At 37.3% G+C, this 15,309-nt stretch overlaps 1 protein-coding gene across 4 annotated transcripts in view; it reads right to left on the reverse strand.

The window, feature by feature from the left end:
* ECD (ecdysoneless cell cycle regulator) overlaps positions 1-15,309 on the reverse strand; it is a 36,264-nt gene that overhangs the window by 6,280 nt on the left and 14,675 nt on the right. For 2 of the 4 annotated variants that reach the window (XM_038534313.1, XM_038534311.1), the window contains exons 9-14: positions 13,337-13,422; positions 6,483-6,589; positions 6,168-6,351; positions 4,789-4,856; positions 2,957-3,171; positions 1,246-1,456 (exon numbers count right to left, since the gene is read on the reverse strand). In XM_038534313.1, the coding sequence (XP_038390241.1) occupies positions 1,246-1,456; positions 2,957-3,171; positions 4,789-4,856; positions 6,168-6,351; positions 6,483-6,589; positions 13,337-13,422 (871 nt within the window). Of the gene's footprint in view, positions 1-614; positions 1,047-1,170; positions 1,457-2,956; positions 3,172-4,788; positions 4,857-6,167; positions 6,352-6,482; positions 6,590-13,336; positions 13,423-15,309 lie in introns of those variants that run through there. The other 2 variants (XM_038534310.1, XM_038534312.1) reach the window with 2 other exon arrangements.

Raw genomic sequence — 15,309 nt, forward strand, 5'->3', positions numbered from 1 at the left:
CAGGAAATGTTGAGGGATAGTATGTGATGGGGCTTGATTGTCCTGTTAGGTTGGCAGCTTGCCCTGACCTGAACTGAACCCAGCATGTAGAAGGGAAAAGCACTCTCGAAAGAGAGGTCCTGAGATTTCTTCATATCTTGCAGTTAGAAGAAAACAGTTCAGGGTCCATGTGTATTACCATCTCCCAATCTTTTCTGTCTCTCTGTGGGTGTGTTTGTGAGCACATGTGTACACATCCCCAGTCTGAAAATACTGATAGAAAGGGGAGTGTGCAGGATTCCTGGTTGTGAGTTTCTCAAACTTAACATGGAGTAACTGTTTGCTTTTGGATTAATGTGTTGTTTTGGAAAAGAAAAGATGAGAGAGGCTAATAGAAGAGCTGCGACATTGAACTTTGTTTCCTGGCAGTGAGTGGAAGAGGGCTTCTAAGAAGAACTCCAAGGATATCTGAAAGCTATGGCAAAAGAGGACAGGACTTGGGTAATGAAAATGGCAGATAAATAAAAGGAACTTTGGTACAGGGCCTGCCTGGCTGGACAACATCTATGTGGCAATGAGTGTCAAGGTGCTAAGAATAAAAAGAGCGCACCCAGTTCAAGAAGCAGAAGAGCAAAAACAGGTAAAATATTAAATATATTTGTCACTAGTGAGTCTGGCTCAAGGTCATTTCTGGTAACGAATAAAAAAGCAACTCATTCATTTCTCATTTTTGCCTATCACTCTCCTTTCTCTTCCTTTAATCCTCAATTAAGATAAACTTAAAGTTCTAAACACATGGGACGCCTGGGTGGCTCAGCAGTTGAGTGCCTGCCTTTGGCTCAGGGCATAGCCCTGGAGTCCCAGGATCAAGTCCCACATCAGGCTCCCTGTGTGGAGCCTGCTTCTTCCTCTGCCTGTGTCTCTGCCTCTCACTCTCTGTATCTCTCATGAATAAATAAATAAATAAATCTTAAAAAAAAAGTTCTAAACACAGAGTATCTCCTCTCAGGGGCTGTCTAGGGGCTTGATTCTTCTCTCTTCTGCTGACTTCAAAACCTTGTATGTACCTAAGATGAGATCACAAAGACTTATGCAGAGTGGACAACATATGGGGCTCACAGAGAAGTTAGCCTGTGAAACTTGTACTGAAGAAACATTTTTACTAAATGAGTCATCTAAACTAGACATGAGCACAGTCAGACTCAATATTTATTTAAGAAGAAAAAAAAGAGCCTAGGTGTGCCGGCTAATCTTGTGTTGGCTTACTTGTGGGTCTGTGATCACTGTTATCAGGCAGCTGTACTCCCATGCTTTGTAAAAGGTTGGACGCAGGTCCTGCCAGTCCAGCTTGGGAACTATAGGATTCCAGTATATTTGAAACCAGGTTCAGGTCTACATCCACTGGTGTCATAACAGATCCTCCTGCACCAGAATCTTCCTCATCCGAATTATTATTGGTAGTCTGGGATAGAGATTCCTTATTTATAGAGAGAAAACAAAATCATGGGATAACAGGCCATTAGGGTAGATGGTAGTTAAAATAAAAACTAAGCAACGATGTAAAACTAAATTCTAAATTAAACAGGAAATTTCTTATCCTTAATGATAGAATAATAAAAATGAAGTCTAAAAAACTTCACAATTTAACACACATATTAGAATTTGGTTCCAAAGATTATAACACACTTCTTTCTAGGAAAAGCTTTTGTAAATTGGATTTTTTCCCTATTTTGAAATAGCCCAAGGGAGATAACCAGGGTTAAGGAGACATATTTATAGCTTGCCTAAGAGTTTAAGAGATCTGCAAAAAGGAACACTAAAAAAAAAAAAATCTAATTTTTTAGATTAAAAAAAAACTAGATTTCCTTTTTTTCCCCCAATGAAAAAACTTAAAGTAAAAACCTGAGGCTCTGTGGAGTCCAACCACAAAGATTCCAAACTGTTACTTGAGCCTCTGGTTTCACAGGTTAGGGAAAGGATTTGAAAGATTGTAGCTTGATTTACAGACCTGAGTATCTTGTCTATTCAAAGTGCAGTCCATGAATCAGTAGCATGTGTGTTGCTTGGGAGCTTGTTAGACACATAAGATCTCAGGCTTCAGCCCAGATCTACTTAACTACAGTCTACATTTTATTTTCTATATTTTACTTTACTTCACTTTTACTTAGATCTTTAAATGGCTCATATGCATACTAATATTTTAGAAACACTGCTTTAGAGAAGTTTAACATGGTTTCTTGATTTCTGTTAGGTTTGGGCAATATTGGAAATGACTTTAGTTTAAATGTGGTTTAGATGATCAAAGCAAGATGAAGAATGTTGAGATAAGGGCCACATTATGTATTTTTCTGTTGTCTCATTTAGTTCTATATGAATTCTATGACAAGAATTACTAGTTCATGGATATAGTCAATGGATGGCTGAGCTGGATTTCAAGCCCTAATCCCTCAAATTTGAGAGTCCACTCTATTTCATGTGTCTATTAGGTCCAGGTTAGACACTGCTGGTATAAAAACTAGGATAAAAAAAATTAGTGGAAGCTGAATTCTTTATTTGGAATTGAGAAAACACAAAACACACTATTAAGACTTGAAAATTATTTGGATATTTAAGATCCTTTCTGTTTTTAAACTCTGTGTAAACTGTTGGCAGTAGAAAGCAACTACAAACTAGTCTGACCACATCGCATGACTTTTTATTTTAAATCCTAATGGATAACATAGAATAAGTAATATAATTAAACTATATTTAGGAGAGCAAAATTAATAATCCTTTATCTTATTAGTTAGGGAAATATTAGCAATCTTACATTCTTATTTATTTCAAATTAAAAAAAAATCAAAATCATCACCAAAAAAGGATCACAAATAAAAAAAAAAAAAGAAAAGAAAATGAAAACTAAGATAAAATATAATTTCAGCTCTCCTTCATAACAGTAAGATATTTAGACAGAGGGAGAGGTTAAACACACACATACCATTTGCTTCTGGGTGGTGAAACTTTTGCCAATGCTGGTATATGCCAATTCCCGGTCCATCTGGGCCATGTATGACTTGAGATTATTAAGAGTACCTTTTACAGATGCTTCTTCCCCAGCCGCCTCTGTTTTAAGATCCAAGTCATCATCACTATCTAAACATTCAAAGTCTTCCTCATCCAGATCATCGGAGTCTGATTCATGAGGACTTGGCCCTACACAGACCCCAACACAGAAAGAGCCATATAGTAATTTTTTGAGTGATTATACCTCTCCAAAGAGTTAATTAAATATTATCTGCAGAAAAGGACCAATAAACAGAGGTAAATTACTTCATAAAAATCCCTTCTGGAAAATGGTACTGCAGGCAGATATTTCCAGAAAAGTATACAGGCTGAGCTGAAAAATTTAGCTTTTTTTAAATTATGAATTTGGTTACAAAAATTTTTTACTTAAAAAACTTAAAAGCTATAAAACACATGAATTATTTTGATATAAATTTCAAGCCACACAGAGTTATTAGTATCTCACATCTAATTCTCTTCCCAGAGTTAAGCATCCCTGGGTACCCAGGCCTTTATGCAGTTTTGTACATATGTATAAAAACATAATTTAAAAAAATAATTTTTTTTTACATATTTATACATATTGAACAATGGTTTGCTTTTCTACTTATTTATGTCTTAGAAGTCCTTTGTGAAAACATACAGATGGGCCTCATTTTTTCTTAAGATCGCACAATATTTAATATCACCATCTTAGCACATATGTGTCTTTTTCATAGAGAAAATTCCTGGAAGTGAAATTTCTATGTCAAAGGTTATAAACTCTCTAGAGTACCAAAATGCCCTGTAAAAAAAAATCCTACACTTCCACACTCATGGTTTGACAGTGCTCATTTCTTCAACTCTTTTTTTTTTTTTCTTTTAATTTTTATTTATTTATGATAGTCATACCACAGAGAGAGAGAGAGAGAGGCAGAGACACAGGCAGAGGGAGAAGCAGGCTCCATGCACCGGGAGCCCGACGTGGGATTCGATCCCGGATCTCCAGGATCGCGCCCTGGGCCAAAGGCAGGCGCCGAACCACTGCGCCACCCAGGGATCCCCATTTCTTCAACTCTTGAGAAAACTCAGTATTGTGAATATTTTAAATCTTTGCCAATATAATAGGCAAAAAAATAAGTTCTTATTTTGCATTGTGTATTTACTTATTAGAAACAGTTAACTATTCTCCAATATTTATTTGTCTATATTTCTTCTTCAAGGCATTGCTTATTTATATTCTTTGTTTTTGTTTTTGTTTTAAATTGGGCTATTTAGGGATGCCTGGGTGGCTCAGGGGTTGAGCATTTGCCTTTGGCTCAGGGTGTAATCCCAGGGTCCTGGGATCGGGTCCCACATCGGGTTCCCCTTCGGGGGGGTCTTGCTTCTCCCTCTGCCTGCGTCTCTGCCTCTCTCTGTGTCGCTCATGAAATAAATACATAAAATCTTTTAAAAAATTGGGCTATTTGTCTTTTTATTATTAGTGTTAAGTACAGTAAGTTTAAAAGAGAAAAAACAGTATAACATGGAACCCAAGGCAAAACCATATCTAGCCACAGCATTCACTCACTCAACAAATATTCAATGAGCAGCTAGTATGTTAGGCACTGAGCTAAGCATCCTCTGCAAAATCATTCAACTGGGCAGAAGTTTATGATTGAAAGCAATTCAAAATCATGAGGCAAAAGCAAATACTCTGACTTCAAGAGATCCAATGCTCCAGTGCTCTAGCAACAGCTTTGCTATTTACCATTTCAAAATGAAAATAAACATCACAATGTAACTTACCTAAAATTTTGTCAAAATAATTAAGAAAAGAATCTGCATCAAAAGTGATTGGAGCCTCAGAAGGTTCTCTGTAAGATTAAAGGAAAAAATCATTTATCTTGAATACAACTCTCTGGCACTTTTTTTTTTTTTTAAGGCAGTGCCATTCTTAGGAACACTACCATAGATATGATCTCAAAATAAGTGGAGCAAGAAAAACTGTAGTTTAAATGGTCTTGCAAAGCAAAAGAAATGGGAAAGACTGATAAATAAAAGTAAAAATTTCACTTTGTTTATGCATATTTAACTTATGCTGATTCAGGGACCTACCCACCCTGCACTTCCCACAAGATACACACACACACACACACACACACACACACACATACACACACACACACCATCAGCAGGCGAAATCACATATCTGAGTTAATTTTAAGAAAGTCTATTTGTTTAAGAACTAAACTTTTAAAAGTAAGAACATACTTTCTCTTATCTCTGCTTTTTCTTTTTTTAAAAGCTGGCTCCACACTGAGTGTGGAGGCTTGAACTCACAACCCTGAGATCAAGACCTGAGCTGAAATAGAGTTGGACACTTGGGCAGCCTGGGTGGCTCAGTGGTTTAGCGCCGCCTTTAGTCCTGGAGACCCGGGATCAACTCCCACGTCGGGCTCCCTACATGGAGCCTGCTTCTTCCTCTGCCTGTGTCTCTGCCTCTCTCTCTCTCTCTCTGTGTGTGTGTCTCATGAATAAATAAATTAAAATCTTTATTAAAAAAAAAAAGAGTTGGACACTTAACTGATTGAGCCACCCAGGCGTCCCCTTACCCAATCTCTTTTCTTAAAGAGAGAATACAGAATATAAATTTTAATCTTATGAGGCTCAAGAGCATCAACACGAATAAAGATATATTTGCTGTTTAAGTGACAATTCCATCTACCTTACTTTTCTATTACTTGCCAAATGTAACTTCCCATTTCTTCTGTTATTATTTCTTCTCTGATGAGCTCTTTAATCTCCCTCTTTTGAATATGAAACTTCCAATCTGCTTGTGGGGTGGGAGATTGGAAGTGTGGATTTGCTGAGAGCTAGATGTTAGGAGTCCGTAAGATTCTGAGTAAAAGTTTAAAGAGTAAAATGTACGATTTCCTTGCACAGCTCTGGGATGGAAGCTTTTAGATCTGTTGAGTAGTCTGACTTACTTTAAGAATTGCAAAGAATCAGGCTATTAGAAATACAACTCCAGATAACTCATCATGGTATTAGGCACCAAAAGAAGAAACACAGAAGTACAAATCATTTACTGAAAAGAAAAATAAAAGAGTGGAAATGGCAATGACTAGATGACTTCAACACCTGCATTCTAGCTACTTAGATATTTATATTCTAACACAAATTACCGAGGCAGCTCTGCTCCTTTGTGGGTTGAGACTTTGGATATGAAAGCTTTCATACTTTCTGAGACTTGATTTAAGTCATAGTTCTGTTCTTCCTTCTTGGAAGTGGGCTCTGCTTCTTTTTTGCCAGCAACTTCCTGCAGTAGTTGGTCCAGTTGATCTGGTGAGAGATCCAACCACTGGTCATCTGAAAAAGAAGAAAACATGATGCTGCCATACCAAATTCGCATGTCAAGTATTCTCAGAGAAGTGCCCTGTAGACTTAGTGGAATATTTTCATTTTCCCTAATCCTAACTCTATCCTGGTCCATCACTTACCATCTTCTGGGGGAAGATTAGCTTCTTCCTTCTTAAGCTCTTCTATATCAAATGGCATGGTCTGTAATAAGGTTAAGATTTCTTCACCTGGGCTCATAGCAAGACAGCTATAAAAAAAAAAAAAAGACATAGGGATTTTTTCATAAGACAGTGCTGAATAATAGTCACAAAAAAATAGTATTTTAAGGCTGGGAGGAATTATCTAATTAATTTGTTTTTAAACAATTGTTTTAGGTTACAGACCCCTTTTTCTCAAATAAAATTTTACCAGGAACTCTAAAATATAAAAAGAGCTCAAAGAAAACCGCTTTGTACAGCAAAGGAAATCATCAAACTGAAAAGGTAACCTACTGAATGGGAGAAAATGTTTGCAAAATCATACATCTGATGAAGGGTTAATATCCAAAATATATAAAGAACTCACACAACTCGATAGTAAAAAACAATCTGATTTAAAAATGGGCAGAGGGGGCAGCCCCGGTGGCTCAGTGGTTTAGCGCCGCCTGCAGCCCAGGGTGTGATCCTGGAGACCCTGGATCGAGTCCCACGTCAGGCTCCCTGCATGAAGCCTGCTTCTCCCTCTGCCTGTGTCTCTGCCTCTCTCTGTCTCCTCTCTGTGTATTCTCATGAATAAATAAAATCTTAAAAAAAAAATAAAAAATAAAAAAAATAAAAATGGGCAGAGGACCTGAATAAATATTTTTCCAAAGATGTACAAATGGTCAACAGGTACATGAAAAGGCACTCAACATCACTAATTATCAGGAAATACAGATCAAAATCACAATGAGATACGACCTCACTTCACACCAGTCAGAATGGCTATTACCAAAAAGATAAGCGAGTTGGTAAGGATGTGGAGAAAAGGGAATCCTCATGCACTGTTGGTGGGAATGTAAATTGGTGCAACCGCTATGAAAAACAGTATGGAGGTTTCTTAAAAAATTAAAAATAGAATTACCATACGATCCAGCAATTCTGCTTTTGGGTATATATTAAAGGAAATGAAAAAGGAATATTGAAGAGATACCTGCAATTCCCTTTACTGCAGCATTACTCACAACAGCTAAGATACTGAAAACCACCTCGTGAGTGTTTATCAATGGTTGACTGGATAAAGGAGATGTGCTATATTAAATAAAAGGTAATATTATCTAGAGAAATACGTATGTGAAAGAAGGAAATACTGTTATTTGTGAAATGGATTGAACTTGAGGGCATTATGCTAATGGAATAAACCAAATAGAGAATGATAAATACCACATGGTATCACACATATGTGGAATCTCAAAAATAAAATAAAGCTCATAGAGACAGTAGAAAAGTAGTTGAGAGGGACTAAGGAGTGAGGAAAATAAGGAGAGGTTGGTAAAAAGGTACAAAGTTTCTAAATACCTCTAAGGATCTAATTTAAAGCATGGTGACTATAGTTGATAACACTGTATCATATAATTGAAATCTGCTCAGAGAGTAGAACTTAAATGTTCTCATTGCCCACCATAAAGATAAATATGAGAGGTGATGGAACTGCCAATTAACTAGATCCCTCCATGTGTACATATATCAAGTCACCATGATGTACACTTTAAATATTTTATGATTTTGTTCCTCAATTATATCTCAATAAAACTGAAAAAGAAAAACTGCTAAGACTGAAATGGAGTATGGAGGTTCAGAGATGTATCCACCAGTTACATGTATCCATGTAACCTTTGGTTCTGCAGGAGGCCATATGGAACACCAGTCATAGAGCTGGACCAAATGCTGTGAAGAGTCACAGGAGAAAGTAATTAATCATATTAATTACAGAAAAGTTTAAAAAAAATGATAAAGACCATGGAAGTAGTTGAGTTAGGCCTTAAAGAATGGGGTAGGGGCTGCCTGGGTGACTCTGTCAGTTAAGCAACCAACTCTTTTTTTTTTTTTTTTTTTTTAAGATTTTATTTATTTATTCACGAGAGACACACACAGAGAGGCAGAGACACAGGCAGAGGGAGAAGCAGGCTCCATGCCGAGAGCCCGATGCGGAACTCGATCCCGGGACTCCAGGATCACACCCTGGGCCAAAGGCAGGCGCTAAACCGCTGAGCCACCTAGGCGTCCCAAGTGTCCAAACTCTTGATTTCAGCTCAGGTTATGATCTGTGTCATGAGATTGAGCCCTGCACTCAGTGGGGAGTCAGCTTGAGATTCTCTCTCCCTCTCCCTCTACCCCTCCCCCTGCTCACACACCCTCTCCCTTTCTCTTTAAGTAAATAAATCTTAAAAAACAAACAAACAAAAAGAACGGGGAAGATTTTGACAAATAAGACAGGGTAGAAGAACTTCAGGCAAAGGGGGAAATGAGCATCTGTAATAAAAGCAAAGAAGTACAGAGTGTGTTCACAAAGCAAATGTTCAGTTTGGCATAAGCATGGAGGATGAGCTGAACAGATGGACTGGGATGAGAGCACAGTGAGCCTGAAATGGCTAAGTTTGGACTCAATGAAATAAGCCGTGGGTGATCACTGATGGCTTCTTTTTTATTTTTAATTTTTGTTTTAAGAGATTTAAATAATATAGACAAGTCCAAAAGACACAGAAAAAAAAAGATTATATAACAAATGATCATATCCCTACTACCTAGAATTATATTGTTATACTTACTTCTAGTCTAAAGGTATGACTGATTACCCTTATATATTTAGCATAAAAAATTAAACAAATGATATATATGACTATAGTTACAGCTAATATTTTTCCTTTGATAACCAACACTATCAGTTCTAATCCATTTCATTACTGCCCAGAGGTGACTGCTCTTGCAAATATCCTTCTGGTCCATTGAGTGCACACACATGTATTTATGTTGTGTTTGCTGTTTGTTCTCTTTCTCTGGAATTTTATTCCTTCAGATACCTGTACGCCTCATTCCCTCACTTCATTTATATCCCTTCTCAAACAGAATCTCAGACATCATAGTGGCACCTGGGTGGCTCAGTTGGGTAAGGGACGGACTCTTGGTCTTAGCTCAGGTCATGATCTCAGCGTCATGAAGCTGAGCCTCACATCAGGCTCCACACTCAGCAGAGTCTGCTTATGGATTCTCTCTCTTCCTCTCCCCCTCTTTCCTTTTGTGCTCTCTAAATCAATCAATCAATCAATCAATCAATCTTTAGAATAGCAGCCTGTTCATCCCTCTCCTCATATACTGTTTTTACTTCAAAGCACTTATCACCATCTAACATCTATTGTCTTTCTCCTATACTAGCATATAAGCTTCATAAGGCAGGGAGACTCCCGGTTCACCTGTTATATCCCCAGTGCCTGGAATTGGGGAGATACATACATAAGAGATACTCAACAAATATTTGTTGAATGAATGGATATATACATATCCATAAATAACATATGGCATTTTGTGTACTAAACATTTTTATATGTATAACATCCATACTCTACATATTTACAACTTGCTTTTTTCACTCAACATCATGTTTTCAAAATCTATTTATTTAGATCAGTGGTTTTCAACTGGGGATAATTTTGCTCCCAGAGGACATCTGGCAATGTCTGGTGATATTTTTGGTTGTCACAATTGGAGGTGGTGTGGAGTGCTACTGGCATTTACTGGGTAGAAGTGAGGGATGTTGCTAAATATCCTATAATGCACAGAACAGTTCTCCACAACAAAGAATTATCTGATCCAAAATGTCAACAGTGCCAAGGTTGAGAAATCCTGGATTAGATTTACGTACATTTAGCTAATCTCTGGTTAACTAATGGATAGTAGTCCATCATACAAATACATTGCAATTCATTTATCTACTATCGATGGATACTTACGTTGTTCAATTTTTCATTGTTACAATCTCTAATAATTTTTAGGAAAGGGATTAAAGATGTTTGAAGATATATTTCAGGCATATTCTCCTGGCTCTAATGGTTGCTTTGGAAGAGAAGAGTCATTAGAGGTTAGGAAACAAGTGTAGGTATTGCCATAATTCAAGAAGTAAGAAAAAAAAAAAAAGAAAAAGAAGTAATTAGAGTAAGTGGGTGGTAAAAAAAGAAAAATGCAAGATACAACATGATAATAAAAAGGATCAAGGGACTGGATACAAGGAGAGCCAGGGAGTCTAGGTGACAAGAAGTGGGAAACAGTCTATGATATTAATCCAGGTACTTAAAAAACAACAATAACAACACTGGGAATTCAAGAATAGGTTTTGGTGGGAGATGTGAGTTTGGTTTTAAACTGTTGAGAAGTTTTCCTTGTTTGAGGAATGGGAGTCTCTTTTGCAACACTATTTAAAATGCTGGCCATGTAAGTTACTTATAATTCTTTCTCCAGTAGTAAAAATGTGGTAAGTTATGATACATCAATTTGCTGAAATGTTGTGGAGCTCTTTAAAATTATGCTTATAAAGACCTTTTAATGTCATGGGGAAAAGTAAGATTATAATGAGTAAAAATTAGGGACAGAACACAAATTTTTATATAGTATAAAAATGTTTTAAAAATAACTAGATGGATATGGGGGGCAGAATCCTGGAAGGCAATAGATAAAAATGGTAATAGTGGTTGACTCTCTGGTATAAATTTTTTCCTTATTACATCTTTCTGTATTTGCTATAATGAATGAATGTGCTACTTTTATAACAACAAACGTCATTATTTTAAAAAAGCTACCCAGCCACCAATCTATCTTGTTTTGTGCAAGCCCTAACTAATATATGAGTCTGTCTAATTTCTTAACATTTCTTTAACCCAGGTCTGTAAGGTAACTTCTCCACAGGCAGAGTGGCCCTTTCAGGCAGATGGGAATCGTCTGGGGGAGATTCTTCTAACCATGAGGGGCCACCTATTTTACTCCCCTCTCTTTCCCATGTTTTCTGAAATGATACCCTAAGAATGAATTCTCTTTTTATCACCAATTACTGCCATAAAACTGATGGGAATGGGACAAAGGCATACACAGACACTCCTGAAAGAAAGGACTGCTGTAAAGTCATTATTATCTCATAGACAACTGAGGCTAGAGTTCTCTCAGTATCAACTTTGCTTCATCAGTCCTCAAAGAACATAAATAAGTGACGTCTGAGACATAAGCAAAATGACTGGAGGTCAAGACCAGTAAGTTTTACTTGGAAAAAAAAAATAGCCCAATAACAAAATGAAAAACACACACAACTTGGGACCTTTTAAATGTAATACATACAAAACTATTCTTTCATGTTATTCAATAGCTTTGAGTATCTCATTCAATTTTGCTAACATCAATTGCATTTTTTTCAATATTCAAAATGTGACCTTTGATTCCTGAGCTTAGTAGGACTGAAGCTTTCTACTAGAGCTCTATTTTTTAAATATTTTATTTATTTATTTATTTATTTATTTATTTATTTATTTATTTATTTATTCATTCATTCATTCATTCATTCATTCATTCATTCATGAGAGACCGAGAGAGAGAGAGAGAGAGAGAGAGAGAGAGAGAGAGAGGCAGAGACACAGGCAGAGGGAGAAACAGGCTCCACGCAGGGAGCACAACGTGGGACTCGATCCCGGGTCTCCAGGATCAGGCCCTGGGCTGAACACAGTGCTAAACTGCTGAGCCACCTGGGCTGCCCTAGAGCTCTATTTTTCCCTTGGCGCTGCACGGTCAGGGGGGATAATGTGGACCTTATCCATTGTGATCTTCTTCTTTAAAGGTCCTATTTCCTTCAATTTTTGCCTTATTTTGTTGTTTTATTGTCTTCAAATAATTGTTCCTTATATTCTGTCCAGAGTTTATAATTACAATTAGCAAGGGGGTTAGTTGGATATGTTACTCCATCATTATAAGAATTCCACTTTGGGACACCTGGGTGGCTCAGCAGTTGAACATCTACTTTCTGCCCAGAGTCCGGAGATCAAGTCCCACATCAGGCTCCCCGCAGGCAGCCTGCTTCTCCCTCTGCCTATGTCTCTGCTTCTCTCTCTGTGTGCCTCTCATGAAAGATAAATAAAAATCTTAAAAAAAAAAAGAATTCCACTTAATGAAATTTTAAAGGGGTGCCATTTCCTCCCAACCTTATGCTCATTTCTTTCTTTTCCCAGAAAATGTATGGCAGGTCAGAATGAAATGTGATTTGAAAGCTGAATGTCTGCTTTATCCTATATTTCAGACCTACCTAAAAGTAGCTAGACACAGCCAAGGGCTCCTATAGGAATTATACATATGTTCAATATCAGACAGCCTAAGTTCAAATCCTGTATCTGTCACTTATTAGCTGTTTGACCTTTGGCAAACTACTTAATCTCTCTTGGCTTAGTTTCTCTAGCGTAAATAGAGAACGATAATAATTATACTTACTTTATAGGATTGTAAGAGTTAACAAATTAAAGTAGCCTACATAAAAATAAATAAAAAAACAAACAAACAAATAAATAAATAAAGTAGCCTACACTTTGTAAGTACCAGTAAATGTTAGCCATTAGATGATGATGATGACAGTAATAACAGGTGCCAAATCCAGTGATTTTTTTTTTTATTTTTTAGATTTTATTTATTCATGAGACACAGAGAGAGAGGCAATGACACAGGCAAAGAGAGAGAAGCAGGCTCCCTACAGGGAGCCCAATATGGGATGTGATCCCAGGACCCCAGGATCATGCCCTGAGCCAAAGGCAGACATTCAACTGCTGAGCCACCCAGGCGTCCCTCCAGTGATCTTCTGTAGCAACACCTACTCTCCCCCACTTCAGCCCTGATCCTTATCATTAACTCTTTAAATATGGCAACCGCAACTTCTGCAACTATCTTAAGAGTGAGGAACACCTTAACTTCTGGCAGGTTACCACTCTGCTGCCAGAGTTAGATAGTGATAAACTCACCTTTCTGGCCGATTTACTGAGAGTTGGAAGTAGTTCTTTGCCATTTCTAGCCTTGCCTGGTACTGAGCAGAACCTTCTATCAGTCCCTTAAAAAAAAAAAAAAGATAAAAAGAAAAAAGGCCTTTCAGAACATTATTTACATGGCATCATTAAAATAATCTGCTCACCAGCAATTTTCAGGGAGGCAAGTGTGATATTGTTCAAGAATCATGAGGCTTAAGTCCAATCCCCGTTTTGTTATTAATGTACTTTTTTTGGGCAGTTTCTCCAAATAAGGGGACTAGGCTATATGCAGTAGTTCCTAATCCTTTCATATTAAGGACCTCTTTCCAATTTGGAAGATTTGCTATCATTTTCTAATATTTAATTAGTTATTAAGAAATAATTGATTAGTAATTAATTTATAAAACATAGTACAAATAGAACCAAAAAATAGCATAATCCTACTTTATTTTTTTTAAAGATTTATTTATTTATTTATTCATGAGAGACACAGACTGAGAGAGAGAGGCAGAGACACAGGCAGAGGGAGAAGCAGGCTCCCCGCAGGAATCTGATGGGGGACTCGATCCCAGGATCACGACCTGAGCCGAAGGCAGGCGCCCAACCATCGAGTCACCCACGCATCCCAACAGAATCCTACTTTACCATTTCTGCTTTTCACATGTATGTTTCTTTTGGCATTCACACTTAAGGTTTTCTATTCTTTCATAAATAAACTATAATATCCTAAGCACTTTTCCATATTGCTAGTCTTTATATCTTCAAATTTTTAAAAAAATTTAATTCCAGGATAGTTAACAGTGTTGTATTAGTTTCAGGCGTACAATATAGTGATTCAACAATTCTATACATTACTCTGTGCTCATCACCAGAAGTGTATTCTTAATCCCCTTCATCTATTTCTTCATCCCCCTACCTCCCCTCTGGTAACTATCAGTTTATTCTCTGTAGCTAAGAGTCCATCTTTTGTCTCTTTTTGCTTTTGTTCATTTGGTTAGTTTGTTGAATTCCATGAGTAAAATCATATGGTATTTGACTTTCTCTGACTTATTTCACTTAGCATTATACCCTCTAGATCCATCCATGTTGTTGTAAATGGCAAGATTTCATTACTTTTGGGATCCCTGGGTGGCGCAGCGGTTTAGCGCCTGCCTTTGGCCCAGGGCGTGATCCTGGAGACCCGGGATCGAATCCCACGTCGGGCTCCTGGTGCATGGAGCCTGCTTCTCCTTCTGCCTATGTCTCTGCCTCTCTCTCTCTCTCTGTGTGACTATCATAAATAAATAAATAAACATTTAAAAAAAAAAAAAAAGATTTCATTACTTTTTATGGCTAAGTAATGTTCATATATATATATTTATCTCACATCTTCCATCTATTGACAGGACACTGGGTTGCTCCCCTTGGCTATAAATCATCTTGGTTATAAACAATGCTGCAATAAACACACTGCATGTATCCCTTTGAATTACTGTTTTCATTTTCTTTGGGTAAATACCTAGTAGTAGAATTATTGGATCATATAATAATTCTATTTTTAATTCTTTGAGAAACCTCCATATTGTTTTCCACAGTGGCTTTACCAGTTTGCATTCCCACCAATAGTGCACGAGGGTTCCTTTCTCTCCACAAACTCATCAACACTTGTTTCTTGTGTTTGGATTTAAGCCATTCTGACAGATGTGAGGTGGTATCTCATTGTGACCTTTGATTTGGATTTCTCTGAAGATAAGTAATGTTGAGCATCTTTTCATGTAGCTTTTGGCGTTCTGTATGTCTTCTTTGGAGAAATGCCTGTTCCTATATCACCATATTCTTTTTTTTAAAAAATGATTTTATATGTTTATTTGAGAGAATATGAGAGAGAGAGAATGCAAGAGCATGAGCAGGGGGAGGGGCAGAGGGAGAAGCAAACTCTCTCCTGAGTAGGGAGCCTGATGCAGGGCTCAATCCCAGGACCCTGGGATCAT

This window comes from Canis lupus, chromosome 4 (genome assembly GCF_011100685.1).
Source record: "Canis lupus familiaris isolate Mischka breed German Shepherd chromosome 4, alternate assembly UU_Cfam_GSD_1.0, whole genome shotgun sequence".
Lineage (NCBI taxonomy): Eukaryota > Metazoa > Chordata > Mammalia > Carnivora > Canidae > Canis > Canis lupus.